Source organism: Poecilia reticulata, chromosome 23, assembly GCF_904066995.2.
Source record: "Poecilia reticulata chromosome 23, P_reticulata-male-v2, whole genome shotgun sequence".
NCBI classification, from domain to species: domain Eukaryota; kingdom Metazoa; phylum Chordata; class Actinopteri; order Cyprinodontiformes; family Poeciliidae; genus Poecilia; species Poecilia reticulata.
In genome coordinates, this window is record NC_088852.1 from 1,922,654 (window position 1) to 1,943,403 (window position 20,750).

General features: G+C 37.1%; 1 protein-coding gene across 2 annotated transcripts; it reads left to right on the forward strand.

The window, feature by feature from the left end:
- Positions 1-20,691, forward strand: LOC103459078 (CD9 antigen). Of its 2 annotated transcripts, none has more exons than XM_008400309.3 (8): positions 1-195; positions 9,706-9,808; positions 11,275-11,372; positions 11,613-11,687; positions 18,383-18,484; positions 18,574-18,663; positions 18,932-19,015; positions 20,122-20,691. In XM_008400309.3, exons 1-8 carry the CDS (start codon positions 127-129, stop codon positions 20,185-20,187), a joined length of 687 nt encoding a protein of 228 aa, XP_008398531.1. In that variant the 5' UTR covers positions 1-126; the 3' UTR covers positions 20,188-20,691. The 2 variants fall into 2 exon arrangements, with proteins under 2 accessions (XP_008398531.1, XP_008398532.1); XM_008400310.3 differs by lacking the exon at positions 1-195 and adding an exon at positions 2,928-3,096.
- Positions 20,692-20,750: the final 59 nt, after the last annotated feature.

Genomic DNA, 20,750 nt, shown 5'->3' on the forward strand with positions numbered 1-20,750 from the left:
CGCCGAGTGCTGACGGAAGTTACCGAGCGCAGCCGAAGTGAAGCCGAGCAGAAGAACCGAGCGGCTCGTTGAACAGCTGGACTTCTCCGTTTTCTCCCCGCTGAAAGGTCCGAGGACGCCGCAGAGATGACCATCCTGTCCAGCTGGGAGCTGTGCGTCAAATACGCAATCTTCATCTTCAACTTTGTCTTCTGGGTGAGTAAATATGAAATACTGCGGCTTTAAACGCTGGAGGAGATTTTCTTTAAGCTAAAAAAAAAACAATTAACTGACATTTTACTTTAATTGTATCACTTTATTTTTACAGCCAAATGGGTAATTTCACTTTTTTTTAGCAGAGATGATCCACCTCATTTTCTTTTGCTGCTCCTCTTAAAATCTCTGTTTAAAGAAAGATGGTTTGAACTCACCAAATACTTTTTACTCTCATTTGAGAAATAAAGAAAAACTTTAATAAAATTGTGAATAAAGTTGGACTAATTATTAACCAATGGTGTTTATATGCACTGATATGCCATAATGTTATGGGTATTAACATACAGAGGAAAAATAACTATTTCTGCACATGTTGATGTGTGTGGGAAATATTATGGCATTTTACTTTCAAAGTTGACAAATATCTTAGTTTAATATCACACATTTGTTGTGGTAAATTGTCTTTTTTTCTAGCAAATTTATGACCTTTTGACACCAGCAAATATCCACATTTTTTTCTTGAAAACATGTTGAATTAATCTGGAAATTTTCTTTATTTGATGTAAATGTATGTCTCTGTGGCTACATATTTTTTTCTCTCTTTATCGACATTTATAAATAATGAAATAATGAGCAGGTAAAAACTGAAATCATTTTGATTCTGATTGAAATTAAATTAAAAATTGTTTATTTATCCCAAAGAGAAATTAAATGTAAATCGTATCAAAGAGTCTCCAGTAGCAGTCAGTCTTGCAGCAAATCTGAAGAGGACTCTGACTGAAGACTGTTGCTGTATAAGAGTCTCATGCTAACATGCTAACAGCAGAGATGATTTCCACTGCTTATCCACCTCATTTTCTTTTGCTCCTCTTTAAATCTCTGTTTAAAAGAAAGATGGTTTGAACTCACCAATTACTTTTTTACTCTTATTTGACTAATTTTCTAACTAAAAGTGTATTAAAGTACTAGCACATTGTAGATAGAGAAAATGAGTTAATTTTCTCCAAAGAACCTCAGAAATTTCTAGAAAAAATTCAGAAATTTTTGAATTTGGAAAGTAGAAAATTTGCTAGAAAACAGTTTAACATTTTGAGATTAATCTCAGAAATAAAAATAAAAAAAAGAAAATTCTAGGATTTTTGAGATTAATCTCAAAAGGTCTGATTTTGTTCTTGTAATTTTTTCCATTTCTGAGATACAAATGTTGTGTTTGTAGTTCTGACACCTTCCACAGGGGGGCAGTGTTGAGGCCTTCCACCTTTTAACTTCAGCGTAAACCAGAGTAAAAGTTCACCTTTCTCTACAACAACAGTTAACTCAGAAATGTTGAGTTTGTTGATGTCTTCAGGTTATATTTCAGATCCATCAGTTGGTTAATCTGGCTGACAGCAGAAATCTGCACCGACTGCAGCAGCTGGGAAACAAAGCTGCTGTTGTTTGGTTGAACTGGGCCTGCTGGGAACTGAGAGCAGCTCCAGTTACCTCAACCAGCAGCCGTCCCACTGGGCTGAGAATACACCTGTAGAGGCTCACACAGCCAGAAATAAAGACTAAAACCAAGATATCCATTCCAAATATCTTGGTTTTAGTCTTTATTTCTGGCTAATTCGCTCACTAATGAAATAAATAACTAATATCTATTACGTTTATGCAGAAAGAAAACAAATAACTTAAAGAAAATCTGTTGTTTCTACCGAGAGGAGAGGTCAGATATGCAGCCAGGATGTCAAGGTTTCCAACCAACTCTCACTTTTTATTGCAGATGAATGTTGGGAATTTCAATAATTGAAATAAATCATCAAAAGCCTGAAATTATCTAAAATCCATAAAACAAGAAAAATTTGCAAAAGTTGAATTTGTTTAAGCTTTGAAACTTAAGTTTTTAATCTTAAATTTCTGAGTTTTTTCGTTTTCAATCAGAAATTCAGATGAATTTTGAAATTTCTGAGATTTTTTGGCAGAAAACTGACTAGTGAAATAAAAATCCTCTGTTTTGCAGCAAAACCAAATAACTGAAAGGAAATGTATTATTTATCAAAAATCAATCAATCAAATTCAATCAGATTTTATTTGTACAGCACATTTCAAAGTGCTTCATATCATTAAAAACATAAACAGAGTCATAAACAATCAGATGAAAATAAAAAAGAGATGAGAGCTCAAACATGCAAACTGATTTTTAATGACTGTTGAATATGTAAAATGATTCAAATAAACCATTAAAAGCCTGAAATAATCTGAAACTCAAACATAATGGGTCGATAACGGAAACTATAAATGCCTCTGGTTCATTTATTTTTTATTCATATATAATGAATATATCTATTTATTGTGATATTTTGTAAATTCCAGTGAAAGTGAGAAATGATCATGTTTTTTGTGTTGATTGGTTCGTTTATTTTTGGAGCCACATTCCTTCCATCCATGAACATTCAGGCTATTTTCATTAAATTGAAGACATTTTTTCTTCACACAAATAGCTGTAAGAAATGTTTCCACTGCCGTTTTCTGTTTAGTTTAGTAATTCCTGATGAAATCGCGGTTTGGGTCGTTAAATGTTAGTTTCTGGCCGGTTCTGCCTGTTAATTGCTTTCACCTGCAGGCTGAGCTGTTAAGCAGCGCAGTTCTGTTTTCTGGTAGAAGCCAGTGAAGCTGCTCCCCGCCCTCCATGTTAGACACACCTTTTCCTCAAGCAAAGCACTTCCTCCTCCCCCAACAGTTCCCAGGTGAGCCTCACAAAGGTGTGGTTCCTTTCCCCTGAGAGCAGATTCTCCTTTTCCCTCTTCTGCCGAGTTGGAAGCTCGTATTTTCTGCTGAGGAAAGTTTAATCCTAAACTAAGAGCCATGAATGGAATGCAGTGCATCAAATATGTCATGTTTGTCTTCAACTTCCTCTTCTGGGTATGTAACAACCGCAGCCTGTTTGCTCAGTTTGGTACGAGCTCCTGCTTTAGACTGTGGCTGTTTTTATTTGATACGTTCGGCAGCTGTTTTATGAACCTAATTGTGTTGTTTTCATGCTTGTAGGATTTAATAATGTGTCGCGTATAACAAGCTGACCTCCATTTTATTTTAATCTGTGAAAATGTTTGCTGTAAACCTGAATCTACTTTTCTTTTCTTCCTCCTGCATTTATGGTTGTTTTAACTCAATTTCATCCTAATAAGGATATTTTACCAATAGATTTTTATTTTTTGGATATTTCAAATATTCTTGTAACTCAAATAGGAGATTAGAAAATGGTCAAAGTATAAGAAATGACTAAATTGATGGTGTTAACTGCTTACTGTGATTTATATTCATGTTGGTCCATGATGACTGGAAACATCTTAAACTAAAGGTTTTATAATAAAAACTCTTCCTGCTTATTTCTATCAAGTTAAACTAAAACATGATGAAAAATCTTCAGTTTTCCATGTCAGGAGGGAGTCAGAGATAATAATGTTGCTTCATCTGAAGCTTTTATTTCTTCACATCCCACCTGTGAGATTATACTGGCTGAACTGAAGAGAAGCTCAAGGTTTCCCAGTAACCTGGATGAGGTTAATCACTAAATGATGATGATTATTACATCTTTAGTTATTTTTGACAAACATTTTAATGACTCTAAACCACTTCAGCAAATGTTACATCTTTGTTTTAATAACTTAGAGGTGAATCAATGTTTCCAGCTTATAATCTTTTAAAGGACCAAATTTATATATTTTTAACAGATTTGCACAATTTGTAATTTGAACGTTTTGCTGTGATGTGCAAACTGTAGTGAGATTTAAACATTTTTCTGCGGTCTTTGAGGAACAATTAAATGTTTTCTTCCACATGCTAGTCGACTCCTGTTCCCTCTCATCTTCTACGTAGGTTACGTTCACGTTTTTTTTTCCACCGCACTTTGAACGGCTACTTTTACGTCACTGACGTGAGACATTCGTCATAATTCTGTAAGCTAGGCTTTCTTATCAGTTTCTTTCGTCTGGTTGTGATTCAGTGACGATGCTTTGCTCTGAATAACTTTAAAATCCATCCGAAATTGAAAGACGGCGGCGGCCATTATTACTTCCGTAAACAGAGCGCCGCTGTGTGACGTCTACGTTCTTCTGCGCATGCGGGCTGCTTTGGCGACGTAACCGCTCACACAGGTGCGATTGCGGTCTGGTTTTATCGGAAGAGACCGATCTTGCAAAAAAAATTTAATTTCTGCCTAAGAATTTGTTGGCTTCAGCTGGAAATCAAGTTATAAATATGAGTAGCGTCACTTGGAAGGAAAGCTTAAAGAAGGTAAGCGCTGTGGACGTGATGCTAGCAAAGCTAGCTGTACAGAGACGCATGTTGCATCTGCAATGAATAACAGTTGTCACTCATGCGCTGAATTATTGTGTGGAGGTGTTGACTGAGGCGTCGCATATATGGGACAACGCTGAGGCCAAAGTCTGCAATATAGTGATATGACATTCAGGAACGATCCGATTCTTCTGGACGGATCTTTACTCAGTCCTAAGGACTGAAGCCTCACTGAGAGCCGTTCTTTGTTCTTGTGTACACTGCGGTAGCTCTTTCTCTCTCTCTCTCTATATATATATACATTCATTTAATCGCTGAATAAGTAAAAGTTGAATGTATGAACACAGAGCATGCTCATTGCTCATTGCTCATTGATTGATTTCGTCTCCTGTCATGGTGGCAAACATCGCAGTGGGAGGGAGGATGAAAACAGTCACGATGCTCCTTCTGCTTGGTTACTTGTTGCGCCGTTGGACAGTGTTCATAGTTGAACGTTATTTACCGTTAATTGCGATGTTTCAGTTGTGGTTTCTGATATGGGCAATATGGCCAACCGCCCAGGGCGTTATTTTTCTAGGAATAGCAGGAGACCTCTGCGGATTGTAGCACAGCGATGAAAGCAAAACAGAATGAAGTGAGTTTTAATTGATGCTGGTTAAATATATTTCAGCTCTAAGTATTTAATATCTAGGTGTTTTTATGGGAATGTGGATCTTTCAGATCAATCTGAGAAGCATTTTTGATAGGTAAACAATGTTGTTGTGTCATTTAGTGTGGGGCCCTGGTCTTTGTCTCGGGTTCGGTGGTCTTGACTGCAACTCTGCTACGTGGCTCCTTGGTTGCATGTCCTCCCTCCACACACCTTCTTTACATCCCCTTTCAGTTAGATTTCTTTCTAAATAAATGTCACTAATGAAGTTCATGCTGTGTTAGGACAGGAGACAAAATGTTTCCATCCCTGAAATTATGATTCATAGAATCACACATCTAAGTCTAAACTGTTACAGAGAATAAACACAATAAGAACATGTTTAATCTGTGGTAGTGTTCATTAAAATGGCACATTTCTGATGTATTAAATACGATCGGCACACTTAATGATATTAGCGATTAGGTAATCCGTTCAGCAAGTACTTTTAATACTTAAGTATTTTTAAAAGCCAGTAGTTTTTTACTTTTACTTAAGTAAAATGTTAATGTGGTACTTTCACTTGAGTACATTTTTTGAGTACTTTCTCCACCACTGTTGCTAGGTAACAGGGCCATTCCTCAGTCTGACTTGACAGTCTGCAGGTTTTTGAAACGGCTCATTTTTCCAGAAACCAAAAAGCATTAATTTATTGCCAAAAACAGCAAGGGGATTTTTTTTAAAGCACTTGGGTTGTTTTTAGAAGCAGTCAGAATGTTTTGCTTTGTGGGTCCAGATAACATTTGGACCCACCCAGAGATTAAAAGTTCCTGAAATAATTTTTCTGTTTTTCTCTCTTTTAAATTGGAAACGAGTGAAAATGCTCGTGCAGGTTTTATTTTGACAGACTGAGTGTAGCGTCGTTGGTTAATGTGGTTTGCTGGTTGCTTACTTAAAGCTCTTGTTTACTCTGATGGTAGAGATGAGATTTGTTGACGTCATGCTCTGGTTAGCAGTACAAAACAGAAAGCAACTGCCATGTTCCTCTCCAAGCCACTGCAGATAAAAATGAACACCAGACTAAATCTGTTTGTTTTTTCTTTTTAAACTGAAGTTGGTCACTAAACTGTTGCTGTGATGCTAAGCTGTCTTAGATAAAATCTCTTGATTTGTTTTGATGTTTGCTGCTCTGGTTAATGAGAGCTAAGGACAACTTTGAGAGTAAAAGCTTTTTATATTAACATTTGTGTCCTTCGCATTGTTTCCTGGGGATTTTTATCAAACATAAATGTGCCAATCCACTGTGGGCATTTAGGATACCGGACTTCCTGCTTCTGTTTTTGCTGGGAAATGTGGAGCAGATAATTGGACCCAATTCCTGTTCAGGAAAGGGACATTTTTGTCAGATAACAGAAGCCAGACCATATTTGCCATGAGGGAACAAAACTATTTAAAAAAAAACAGAAAAATATGCAGCATAAAGTGAGCCTAAGAGCTACAGGTTGCAAAACCCAAATCTATCAGATGAAAACTGGCGTCTTAAAACGAGCTAAAAGTTCAACAACTTTTGTTTTTAATTTGTTAAAACTGTGAATCTGGTCCAATAAATTAGTTACATTTTCTTTGCCAGTGCCAATGGCAAAGAAAATGTAAATAAATTTATTATTTCTACAGTACAGATGTCAACGAGGGGCAGTTTTAAAGGGGCAGTGGCCCCTTTTTTTCCTCTCTAGAACCGCCCATTCGGCTAATAACTGCTGTAGGTTTACTGCTTATGAAACGTAATCAGTCTGGGACTTTAACATGTTAAAAATTGTAATGTAATTATTTGGGTTTTCTTTTTATAGAAGTCTTGAGTTGGAACCTTTGTATTCGCTTGTTTCTGGTGCACCTGTAAATCTGGTGCACAAGCAACATCCGCAAACAGCGGCGGACGACAAAGTTGCTTTTAACCCAGTGGGGGATTAATATTTGCTTCAAAAAAACAATCTGATGGGACGCTGGAAAAACGTGTTGCTGAAAGGAGTTAGCCTATCAGTGAAGCTATTCTGACCTAAAATAGCATCTCAATGCTAAACATGTTGCTAATGCTACTGTTGGCGTCCATTCCGCATTTCTAAAGAAGTTCCCTGAACGATCAGGGATTCCTGAAACATTTTGCTCCAAACTGATGGTTGAATAACGGATTAACAACACTAAATATTTGTTGTTGATCTTATATGTAAAATTTTTCAATGATTTAGACCGAAATGATTTTTAATTAAAAATGTTGCTTATATTGTCGTTGATTAAAATGCAACAAACTCTATTAACTAAAAATATGTTGGTTTTAGTTGATGGTGGTCAGACCGTTGATCAGGCTCTGGTTGAGAAATTAAGGCCTAATCTCCAGCTTTTCTTCTGAGGACCTTTTATGACTAACCTGCATGTTCAAACAGGAACATTCTTTGTTTTGACAAGGTTTTCTCCATTGCGTCAATGCAGATTTGTTGCATTTGTCTTGTTGTCTTTTTGACTTGTGTAAGAAGTTACGTTTAAGAGAACTAAACTGATGATTAAAACAGTCTTTCACAACAGACTGCCAGTGATTCAGAGTTAAACAGCGAGTTTGAGCTTTGGGCCGCAGTAATCTTCTTCTGGTTGCGCTCATGACTCACGTTGTTCACATCTTGTTTTTGAGCAGAATATAACAGCTATCAGCATCTTGTGGCTAAGAATTCTGAGCTGATTTCCACATGAGCTATTGACGTAATTTAAAGTGTAATCATTTCCTATCTGGTAAAATGAACTAAAACACACTTATCTGCCTGGGTCTGGCTCTCGTTTCCGAGTATGAACCTGATTTAAATACCATCTGACTTGTGTTGTTGGTTTTATAACCTTAAGTATTGATATAATTAACACAAACTTTAATTGGCTCAAATGAATCTCGTATTGGTCAGCTGCTAGCTGTAAAAGTTAGGTCAGTTTTGTTTGGGATGCCGAAGGAAATGGCTAAAACTTTAACAAAACTACCTGCCAGCTGACGTGAAGATGAGGAGCAGAGATGAATGTTTGTTTCCCACGGGGCTTTAAAATACAAAGTATCACATTAACATTTAAATGTTTGTTTGGATTTCAAGTTTTCAACTGAAAAAGCTTTTGTAATCTTTATAAATATCAGTAAAGATAATGTAACACTTTACAAACAGATAATTTTATTTATTTTTTCTGGTTCCACTTCATTAATTCACTAACTTCCACTCTGATCACATTCAGCTCAGTTTGAGCCGCTTCACTTGGTGTGAACCTCCCTGTTCAACCACGTGAGTCATGCTGCGGGATGCTGCAGCGGTTATTTGGGCGACAACGAAGATGATGTAAGCTGTTGCCATGGAGACAGTGAGTCAGTTTTGTTTGTGTGGAGGAGACAAATGACTGTTTTTGTGTGTTTTGAGAAACGGTTGGAGAATTGCTCCTCCAGACAAACGAAACGTTTCACCAGATATTTTTCTTAAACACTGTGGCACGTTGCTGCTTGTAACGAATTTAAAAATCTGTCAACTCAATGAGATTAGGCATGAAAATGTCTGCAATGCCTTACAGATTCTTCTACTTTTGCTTTCCTGTCATAATTTCTTGTTTTAGATAATTAGGTTTTAATGTTGCGCCACCCGTAGCAGCAACAACTTTAATAAAATGTGGTTTTGTTGTTTTTATGCCCTCAGACCTTCCACATTCTTAATTCCTTGAACGCTTGTACCAACCGCATGTTTTTAAAACCGGTTTGTGTTGAGAGTAAACCAGTCAACTTTTTTTTTTTTTTTCTCCTGAGGTTCAGGTGACTTGATGTGTAATCACTTTATTCAAAACTCAGGATTTTCCTTATTTTGATGTGCAGCTTCGATCCAGACGCTCAGAGCAAATTTCTAATTATTTAAACTTCATTATAAATCCGTCATGGTAGGAAATTCAGCTGGATGATAAATTGACTCGAAGTTATTGTGATAAATGATCCCAAAACAACGTTATCATTTAAGTATTAATATAATGGCATAATATGAGAAAACATTCTCAAAGATCAACAAACTTTAAATTTCAACATTAACACCAGAACAGGAAGACATTTAAAAATAAACAAAATTAATAATGAAGTCTCTGCAAACAAAATGTTCTTTTAAAAAAGGCCAGTTTGACCAAAACACCAGACTGAAGACTTTTATCATCCAGTGTTTGTTTTTTTAAAATGATAAATCATGCAAGTGAAAATTATTGAGCTCGTTTTTAATTTATCATGTGATTAAGAGATTTATTGTCTGGTCTGCCTCATGTTTAATCGCATGATGAATTAAAGTGAGCTCAATTTCTGTTCTGATTTTATTTGAAGCAGAATTTCTTTTTTCACAATCTGTATTTTTTTGTTCCATTTTATTGCTTTTATTTTCCATATTTAAAATATCTTCCAGTGTTGAGCGTTCTTTACAAAACTAAGGTTTGTCTTGGAGCCCTATGTTTGCACCTAAACATTAGAGGTGAAATGTTTTAGGAACGGCTGATGTGAAGTTCAGGGCGTATAAAATGAGAAGGTGAATGTGAGGTTTGGCTGACGTCTCGACTTCCTGTAGCTTGCAGGAACTGGAGTGCTGGCTGTGGGATTATGGCTTCGTTTCGACTCCAGGACCAAACCACTGTTTGAAGGAGAAGACTCGCCCTCCGTCTTCTTCACTGGTAAGGTTTAAAAGATTTTTAATATGTAAAAAAATTTGGCACGTTCCTAATCCAGACTTTGACAAATGTCTGCCTTTAAGCCATTGCTTCTGCTGTTCAAGTCTTGGTGTTTAATTCTTGTTTTAACAAACAATCAACGCTTCCTTTTCTTGTGACGATCTCTGGTCTTTGTTTTATAAACTCCTAAATGAGTTGATGGTTTTGTGCCGGAGCCGCTGAATCAGGGCGGTCCACAGTGGGGCGGCTCCTGTGACCTGCCGGCGCTCTCCACACACAGCCGTCTTTATTCACAGCAGGACAGTCTGGTCTTTGTGCTCCTGACGTCTCGAAAGATCCGTCCCAGAAACCGGCTCGCTCTCTCCGGCTCTTTGTTTCGCCTCCACCGTCAAGTGGGAAGCAGAGTGACAGAGGAATAAAATGACAAACATCTTAATTACAGCTTCAGAGTGGGGGATTTGTGTGCTGATGGTTGTTGTTCTCCCACATTTAATCTTCGTATCCTTGAATTATGACTCATCCACATGAAGGATAAGTCAGAAGAAAACATCAAGTCATCTTTCCGGCTTCTAAATCCCTTCTGTGGTTCAGAAATCCAGATCTGGGTTTGTGAAAACATACTGACAAAATATTCCTCCATCTGAAAATTGGAAATACAGAAAAGCTGATTCCTCGTCAGTAAGATCATATTTTGCCATTTTTACTTTAATTTTCAACATCATTTTTGAATATATTAAGTTTTATTCCACAGGCAGAGGTATAATTGGTTACCAAAAGCACAAATGTTTGCAATAAGTGGTCAATATGATGGTGTTACCAGATGTGCTTTAAAATAAGTAAAGATTTGCTGACAGTTTGCTGACAAAGTAAAAATGTTTTTCCATTTAAAACAATTGGATTCCCTGGTTTTCTTTTTATTTGAGCTTTTACAATTTATAAAATATTTGGTTATCTTTATCTTATTTGCAAAAAAAGCATTATTTAGCTAGCTTTTCATTAACTTTTCCATTTATAAAGAGCATAATTTAATGAACTTTTCATAAGCTTTTCCAGTTAGCAGCTGCCTATTTTCTTATTGATGGAAAAGCTTTATCTGTAGCCTTTCCATAAAAAAAAAAAATCTAGTATCTTTTCACACTGACAATTTTGGGTAGATATTCAAGTTACTTTTTTAAAAACTCAAACATTCCTGCATAAAAAGCATGTTTTTATTGACTGATGTAATATTTGACTATATGTTTTCATTAGCTGTAAGGTAAAAATCATCATAATTAATAGAAAAAACGGCTTGAAAACATCAATTTGCAATACTTACTCTGGTACGAGAATATTTCTTTTCAAGATTTCCAAACATGCCGTTGAAGCTCAGTTTTTATTTATGTATACTTTTTGCTTCCCGTTTCCTGTAGCATGAATCTCAGTGTAAGCCTCCAGGTTCCCCCTCAGTGACTCGGCTTGTTTCCTCACAGGTGTGTACCTGCTGATTGCTGCAGGAGGGTTAATGATGGTGGTGGGATTCCTGGGATGCTGTGGAGCCATTAAGGAGTCGCCCTGCATGCTGGGACTGGTGAGTCTTTACAGAACTCCAGTAGAAATAATCCAATTGGCAAAGAAGATAATATTTTAATGTAAAATGTTGAAGGGAAAAGTCTGCTTTTTATATAAAGAAATACAAATTATATTAATCTTATTAATGGCCATCAGCTTATAAACAAAGAAATGCAAATAGATCAATACAATCGCACAGAGGGATACAGTAGGGTGGTAAAAGTAGCAGTTTAACAAAAATGTTTGTTTCTTGGTCTAGTTCTTCATCTTCCTGCTCATCATCTTTGCTGCTGAAGTGGCTGCAGGGATCTGGGGACTCTCCAACAGAAACACGGTACGACTAAAACCTACGGTATACCCTTCTCACCAAAAAATGGAATATTATTGAAAAGTTGATCATTTTCAGTCATGCTGTTTTTAGTTTGAATTTTTTGGGTTTTCATTTGCTATAATCAGTTTCTCCAAACATTGTAACTTCACATATGGGCAATAAAATAGTTGTTGATCCAGAAATGTGGGCGTATCCAGCAGTAAGTTGAAGCCGTATTAATTGGGGCGGGGCTCTAAAGCTGAAAAACGTATCATAATAGCATTTCATATCAGTTCAGGATATGAAATGCTTGAAACCCCACCAAGCTAAGCGTTGTGCATTTATTTATTATAATGTTTTAAACACCAGTAACGGTGATTGCAAAGACATTAGTCTCTTTGGTGAAATGGTTGGAAGCACGGTGAGCATAAAAAAGTACAATTAAATATATATTCTCCCTTTTTTAATACTTTAGTTGATATTTGGATATTAATTTCTTCCAATCACACATAATTACTTGGTGATATTTTCAAATTTCCTGTAAACGGGGGGCGCTCGTGAGCAATGGAGGAGTAGGCAGCGTTTCCCTCGAGCTCCTGCAAATTTGGAAATATATTTATCACTAACTTGACATTTGGGCAGTTTTGCAACAGAGAAAATAGTCTGGTCTTTATCTAACCGCACCAGGGCAGGATGAAAGCAAATTTGAGGACGCATACCTCCAACAAGGACAAGAAAACGAAAGAACCAGGCCTAGCCGCCCCGGACTCGCCTTAAGGTAGCTACCCGATGGCTAATGCTACCATTCTTGAGGCTATAAACTCTCTTCGCACAGAATTACAAGTCACCAAATTTGAAATTTGTCAGACAATAGACACTCGCATCGAAGAAGTGTCCACCACTATTAGAGGAGAACTCCTCAACCTCAAAACCGAGACTCAAAGTGCCATTCACGTCCTGAAAACGTCTAATGACCAACATGGCGCATCCATTGTTGAACTAGAGCGAGCGGCTACACAGTCAGCAGACGCGGTAACTGTTCTCCAGTCAGAGGTAAAACGTCTACGCACAGAAATGAATCAGTTAACAGAAAAATGCATGGATCTTGAAGGAAGGTCCAGAAGACAAAATGTACGGATTGCTATGTTAAGAGAAGGAGAAGAGAAAGGTGCAGAATTGAACGGATTCGTCTCGCAGCTTCTGAAAGACGTGCTAACTCTGGATGATTTACCGCTGGTGGACCGCGCTCATAGAGCTCTACGAAGGCGCCCAGACGACACGGGACCTCCTCGGGCGTTGGTTGTGAGACTCCACTATTACCGCGACGTTACGATGATCCTCCGGAAGGCCATGACTCAGAGGGACCTCACCTATCGAGGGCAGAAGATCCGCATCTTTCCTGACTTCACCCCCGAGGTTGTGAAACGTAGAGCTGCATTTAACGGAGTCAGAGCACTTCTTCGGGACAAACCGGGAGTTCGGTATGGACTTTTGTATCCGGCGAAGCTGAGAGTGACTTTCGGAGGAACAGAAACAATGTTCACAGACGCGAAGGAAGCCCAGAAGTTCGCAGAGCTCCACTTTGGCGCCGAAGGAGATGATACAGGCGATCCCGCTGCGGACAACTGACGCAGACATGGAGCGACCGGGCTCTGGTAGTACTCAATACCTGGACTGTTCTGTAATGTTTAACCGGCTAAGTTAATATAATATAATGTTTAGAAATCTCATTTTGCTCACTAGTTGACTGCCTGAATATTGTTGACAATCTCGGGGGTTTGATATCCATAAATAGGCAGCTTATAGTTCCTGTTATGTTTTTTTTTCAGCAGCTGCCCATGTGTCAGTTTGGTGCTTGAATTTAATATTTTTGCAGAGCTTTTTTCAGCTTCTAATTTGGAGTTAAGAGTAAGGGAAGTTGTTAGGTTAACGTGTGTTTGTTGTGTGAGTGTTATGTTTAATCTTATTTTGTTTATTTCTATTTTTTCCTTTATAACTTCCTTAGAGGGGTCGCGCCTTACTTTGCAGGTTCTTCTTAGTATAGGCAAGACAGTAAGGGTTTTGTTTAAGGGGTTAGGATGGGACTTACTTACCATGTATAATCATCTTCATCACAGTTGCGAGGGATTCTATAATCTTTTTCATTTTAATCTGAGTTATGCAGGCTGATGCAACACAAAGAAGGGGGGACAAGTTACTTTGGTCACATGGAATGTCAAAGGTTTGAATAACCCTGTGAAGAGGGGTAAGATACTAGCACATCTGAAGACATTGTCCAGCGACATAATCTTCCTTCAGGAAACCCACCTTAATAAGAATGAGTACATGAAACTGAGATGCAGGTGGACAGGGCAGGCTTATCATTCTACCTGTGCAGTGAGGGCTAGAGGCGTGGCGACATTATTCAAAAAAGGTACACCTTTTACCCATAAATCAACCATATCTGACAGGGAAGGCAGATATTTAATATTAGTTGGAGAGTTGTATTCTGTTCCGATAACTCTGGTTAATATATATGGCCCCAACATAGACTCTCCTCTTTTTTACAAACATGTCTTATCCCAAATACCTGACGTTTCAAAGACTAATCTAATCATTGGGGGGGACCTAAATCTTGTACTAGATCCATACTTGGACCGCTCGTCGACACGTAGAGCACCGGCCTCTAATGCTAGTATTTTCCTTAAGGAATATCTAAAGAATTCTAATTTGTTCGATAGCTGGAGAATATTTAACCCAAAGGGGAGAGCCTACTCGTTTCACTCAAACGCTCACAATGTGTACACACGAATTGATTATTTAATGATGGATGCAAAATTATTGCCCTACACAGGTGAGGTAAAATATCATAATATAACAATTTCAGATCACGCACCCCTCTCTCTAGATTTATATTTAGATAATTTAAACCAAACTGAAAGAACATGGAAATTAGACCCACAACTATTGAAAGAACCAGACTTCTGTAAGTTTATCAGAGAGCAGATTGTTTTTTTCTTTGAAATGAATGATCTTCCAGGAACGCCTCCTTCAATACTGTGGGAAACTATGAAAGCCTACTTGAGGGGAAGTATTATATCTTTTCGAGCAGCAAAGAAGAAAAGGAATCGAACAGAGTTGGCGGATATAGAGCAACAAATTAGACGTCTGGATAAGGACAATGCTACACTCCCATCTACAGAAACGCATAAAAAAATTATTTCCTTAAGATATAAATATAACCAATTATTGTCAGATCACATTACTAGAGCTTTTGTTTATACACGACAGAAATACTTTGAATTTGGGGAAAAACCTAATAAACTACTGGCAAGACAATTGAGGAAAATTGAAAGTGACCGCACAATTAACAAAATTAAATCAGAAAATGGGGAAATTTTAACCTCTCACAAAGACATTAATCATAGATTTAAACAATTTTATGAATCATTGTACTCATCCAAGGCTGTAAAAGATTACTTAAGCATACAAAAATTTTTGGATAATTGTAATCTCCCAATGTTAGCTCAAGAAGACGTGAGCTCTCTTAATGCAAACCTCTCATGCATAGATATCCAGGCTGCTATTAAAGCACTAAAAAGTGGTAAAACGGCCGGTCCCGACGGATACCCCGGGGAATTCTATAAAGAATTTGGTGACATTCTGGCACCGTATTTGTTAAAAATGTACACCCAAGCAAACGCAGATAACATCTTACCGCCTACGATGAGAGAGGCCACTATAATACTAATACCAAAAAAAGATAAGGATCCTGTGGAAGTGGGTAATTACAGACCAATATCATTGTTGACCTATGATCAAAAGATACTAGCCAAAATCCTTGCTAATAGACTGAGCTTAGTAATTGATAAATTAATTAATCCCGATCAGACCGGATTTATACCAAAGAGACATTCCTTCTTTAATTTACGACGCCTCTATAATGTGATCTATTCTCAGAGGGAGGAATCTTCTGATCTGGCTGTCCTTTCACTCGACGCCGAAAAGGCCTTTGACCAAATAGAATGGCCTTACCTTTTTGTGACCTTGAGAAGATACAATCTTGGTGAACATTTCGAAAAATGGTTAAAAATCCTTTATCATAAACCTTGTGCTAGAATTGTCACGAATAAGATACTATCTCCTGCATTCCAATTACATAGGGGCACCAGACAAGGCTGCTCGTTATCACCTTTACTTTTTGCGTTAGCCATAGAACCACTGGCACAATCAATTCGTTCCAACCCCCTTATACAGGGATATATCACTAGAGGGACTATAAATAAAATTTCATTATACGCGGATGATATCCTATTGTTTGTAACCAATCTTCAAGGTACTATTCCAGCTGTCCTAGATACAATCTCTCAGTTTGGCAGGTTCTCAGGTTATAGGATCAATTGGTCTAAGAGTGAACTGATGCCAATTAAGCTCAAAGATTCATCTATCTTGGATTATATGCCCTTTAAAATTACTAATGATAGGTTCACCTACCTTGGCATAGAGATTACTAAGGATTTTAGTTCACTTTATGAAGCGAATTTCTCCCCCCTTATGACAAAACTACAAAATAACATTCAGTTTTGGAGATCTCCCCATATCCCTGGTGGGAAGAACTAATGCAATAAAAATGGTTTTTCTCCCCCAGATCCTTTACCTGTTTCAAATATTCCCATTTTTCTACCTAAGAAATTCTTTAAAAAACTTGATTCTATAATCATCCCATTCCTTTGGGACTATAAAACACACCGAATTAACAAAGCTCACCTCTGCAAGGCAAAATTGGAGGGCGGTCTGGCCCTCCCAAATTTTTTATTTTACTATTACTCTTGTGCTCTCCGCATTATGACAATATGGCTAGATCATAATTATGCACAGCCCAAGTGGGTCGCAATGGAAAAGGAGGACTGCAGCCCTCATGAAATTGGTGCTCTTATCTTGTCACCAACAAGTACAGATACCGCGGCATACAACAATAATCGCATCATCCACAGTACTATACGCATTTGGAAACAGATAAAATCCCAATTCGGCATTGAGTATATGTCTACCTTATTACCAATAGCAAAAAATCCCTCATTTGTCCCTTCCACTTTAGATGCAGGTTATATAAAATGGAAAGATTTGGGGGTCAGGACGGTTGGTGATCTGTTGGTGGATGGTAACTTTGCCTCTTTCGCTCAACTTCAGGCCAAATTTGGACTCCACAAACACGATCATTTTAGATACCTACAGGTCAGGGCATATGTCAAAAAACATATGCACACTTTAGAGAATATAATACCTAATGAATTTGACAAACTCTTCCAGTTGGGTGGTGAGGAAGGACATTTAATCTCCCAGATTTACAATGTGTTGTTATCCAGATCCTCGCCGTTCACACAGGGTCTTAAAACAGGCTGGGAGCAGGAACTGGGAACGGAGATAAGTATTGAACTCTGGAAGGCCGCTTTAGAGAATATACACAAATGCTCTGCTAACTCTAGACACTGTCTTATTCAATTCAAAGTCATACACAGGCTTCATTATTGTAAGGTGAAGTTACATAAAATTTTCCCTGACACATCCCCACTCTGTGACAAATGCCAGGTTGAAGAAGCCACACTTCTCCATTCTTATTTCTTGTGCACAAAATTAACCCCATTTTGGTCTGGCGTATTCAAAACTTTGTCAGATATGTTCCATACAGAGCTGAGGCTGGACCCATTTCTAATTGTACTTGGAGTTTCTGTTCAGTTTTCTCAATTTAATAAATGCCAACAGCAATTATTATCTTATGCCTTTATCATAGCAAAAAAACTAGTGCTGATGTTTTGGAAGAAGACAGAGGTTCCATCTGTTAAATTGTGGCTGGAAGAACTGGTAAGACTCTCTCACTTGGAAAGAATTCGGTTTTCTTTAGCAAATAAATTAAAGCGTTTCAATAACACTTGGCAACCCCTTCAGCAATACATTGACAACTCTATTTGATATGGATTTAATTTGAACCTCGGTGTGATAAGATACAAGTCCTACGGAAAGGGGGATGGGCGGGTTATGGGAATGTTCTTGCTTATTTATGTAACCTCTGTTTTGTTTTTGTATCGTCTTTTTTATGTTCACATAAGGAAAATGAGGACAAATTTGTATTGCTGACACTGTGAGACCATGTTTGATCCCTCAATAAAAAGGTTGAAACAAAAATTTCCTGTAAACTTTAAACATTTTTGTAGCTCAAACTGTTCTCATTTTCTTTTATGTTGAATCAGTTGTGGGGCACGATGGCAAATCATTGAACATGTTTTCTATTGATATTGTAAATCTGATGTGAAAACTCTTGTAAATGTATTTTATTTTGAACAAACTAAAAGAAGGAAAAATACAACAAATTATCATGCCCATTGACATGCAATTTTCCATAATTTGTTTGAAAATGAGCAGGAAGATCTTAAGATTTCCTGCTTCTCTCATACTCATAATCTACAAACATTTAAATCTCCCCACACCAAATAGACTTTTAAATTGTTCCTACATTGAATGACACTTGAACTTCACATTCTCATCTTTAAATGTACAATTATTTACAGATTTTTTTAAATTGCCAATAGCATTTTGGTCTTTGAGACGCTCATCCTATGCAACATATTTCCCAATAAGCTCCTTTGTTTTGTACTTGTTTAGGCTCATCATTTAATCCATTCCATAAATCAACCCCACACACTGATATACAAAAACTTTAATAAGTTTTCCTGTCTTTACAGGTGATAGAGGAAGTTACCGAGTTTTATAAGCAGACCTTCGACAACTACAAGAACACCAAACAGGAAGCGCTGAAGGAGACCCTCCGCCTCATCCACTTTGGGGTGAGAACCCACACCTGAGTCCTCCTTCTTTATCCAGTCATCAACAAATGACCAACCAGCTTAGACACTGAATGGTTTCTGTTTCACAGCTGGACTGCTGCGGTCCTACAGGAAGCTTGTTCGATGCTGCCAAAGACATCTGTCCGAAGCAGGAAGGACTGGCGGTCCTCGTTACCACGGTATTGAGATGAATTTGAAGCAGTGATGGTCTTCCCCAAGTAAAACTTTTAAAACTGGATTTTGTTAAAAGGCTGGAGAACAGTATAATGTGCAAAAGTCAACCCAAGTTATAGATTTTTAACAAGTTTTAAAATGCATTTAAAAACGGACTTCATACTGTTTCTGACTTTTCGCCAGTTTCTTTAATCTATAGATATTAAGGTAGAAAAAACCTAAAAATATCCATTAGTAACGTATCTGCTTAATGCACAACTTATTTTCTTACAGAGCTGCCCAAAAGCCATCGACGAAGTATTCAACAACAAGCTGCACATCATCGGTGGAGTTGGGATCGGTATTGGAGTCATCATGGTGAGTGTGCAACCAAAGAAAGCTCTGAAAGTTGAAAGCTACACTGATGTTTAGTGCATTAGACAAATAAGGAAGTGTATTGAAGATATAACAGTAGCTCAGCTTTTCTACTGGTACAAACACTAATTTAACAAATGTCTATCTTTGTCCAGAAAAAAAACAAAACTTACTGGGATAGCTTGTAGCTAGCCTTTCCACAAGTGAGAGAAGCTCATTTCCACTGGATAAAAATGCTACTTTAGCACACACGTGGCTCAGCTTTTAAACTAATGTGGCAAAGGTTTAGTTTAGCTTTTCCATTGGTAAAACAATCCTAACTGGGCTAACTTTAACCTATTGTTTCTAAAAGTAAAAATGCTAATTCAAAACTTGGCTTACCTTTTCCATTGGTTAAATAGACTAATTTTACACACATAGCTCAGCTTTTAAACTGTTATTAATTTGACAAATGTTTAGCTTAACTTTTCCATTTGTAAAAATCCTAACTGGGCTAACTTTTAACCTATTGTTTCTAGGTAAAATAAGACATTTGGCCCAGACTTTCCATTGGCAAAAACTCCCAGTTTATCACAACTTTAGATTAGCTTTTCCATGAGTGAAAATGCTACTGTAGCAGACATTTGGGTTAACTTTTCCACTAATAAAATGGAAATTCTGCACTTTTCACAATTGGTAAAAAACTTTTAACATTATTGGTTCATTCATTGTAACATTTCATAAAAGTATAAAGTTTGCCATGAGGGGAGGAGTTTATGCCTGCAGGGAGGTAAAATTTGAATATTGATGAGGTCGTTGGGACATATTTCATGGTTTGTCAAAAAAGATGGAATCTAACTGTAGGATAACACTCCAGGTTGTATTTGTTGGTCATTGACACAAAATATTAATTTTTGCCCTTTAGCAGGAGTAGAAAAATCCTAAATAAAAACCCAAATACAATAACCAATATTTTTGAGAACACATCCAATTACTACTTTTAAAAAATATTAAAAGATAAATAAAGTTCCTGCAGGCAAAAGTTGATCCTCATTCCACTATTCTTTATACATGATTTTTGCTCAGATAAATCTTTCGGAAATAATTTGTGCCCACTTTTTTTCCTGCAGATCTTTGGAATGATCTTCAGCATGATGCTTTGCTGTGCCATCAAGAGGTCCAGAGAATTTGTGTAAACTGGAAAAATACTACTTTTTTAAATTTATCATGTTTGTAACCTGCTGCTTTTGAGTTTAAGCAATTTTAATTTGCTAGTTGGATTTATACAGGATGGCCACATCGATCTGAGTGTATGAAGCCTCTACCATGTTTAGGATTTGCAGGAAGATTATTTTTGTACACAAGGCAGAACTGAAATATTTTGTGCTTTCAAAATAAACTTAGTTTTCATGAGATGACAAAAAGTAACACTTAGGACTCTTCTTCCCTCTGGTGGACACTTCTGTTTTTGTTTTTTAATCTTGTTAAAATCCACTTTTTTGTTCACAAATGCACTAAAGATTTATGTGATGTAACCCAACTTTTCATTGGTGGATTACTAAATATTTTGACACGGCAAGTTTTTTTTATTTTTTTTTTTTATTAAGAACTGGGGAGTTTTATGCAAGTATGATGAATGCAGTTCATGTTTAAGATGCCAAATAAGGATCTAATAAACGTTTATTTGTGTTACAAAAGCATTTTTCTGCGTTTCTCAATTGTTTTCTAGGTGATTTCAATTCAGGTTTCTAAAGACGAT

Excerpts from the sequence above, each read along its gene's own strand:
- LOC103459078 (XM_008400309.3), top strand. The coding sequence starts at position 127 with ATGACCATCCTGTCCAGCTGGGAGCTGTGCGTCAAATACGCAATCTTC. Across the intron at positions 11,373-11,612 it reads CGCCCTGCATGCTGGGACTG|TTCTTCATCTTCCTGCTCAT; the intron begins GTGAGTCTTTAC and ends TTCTTGGTCTAG. Across the intron at positions 18,664-18,931 it reads TGGCGGTCCTCGTTACCACG|AGCTGCCCAAAAGCCATCGA; the intron begins GTATTGAGATGA and ends ATTTTCTTACAG.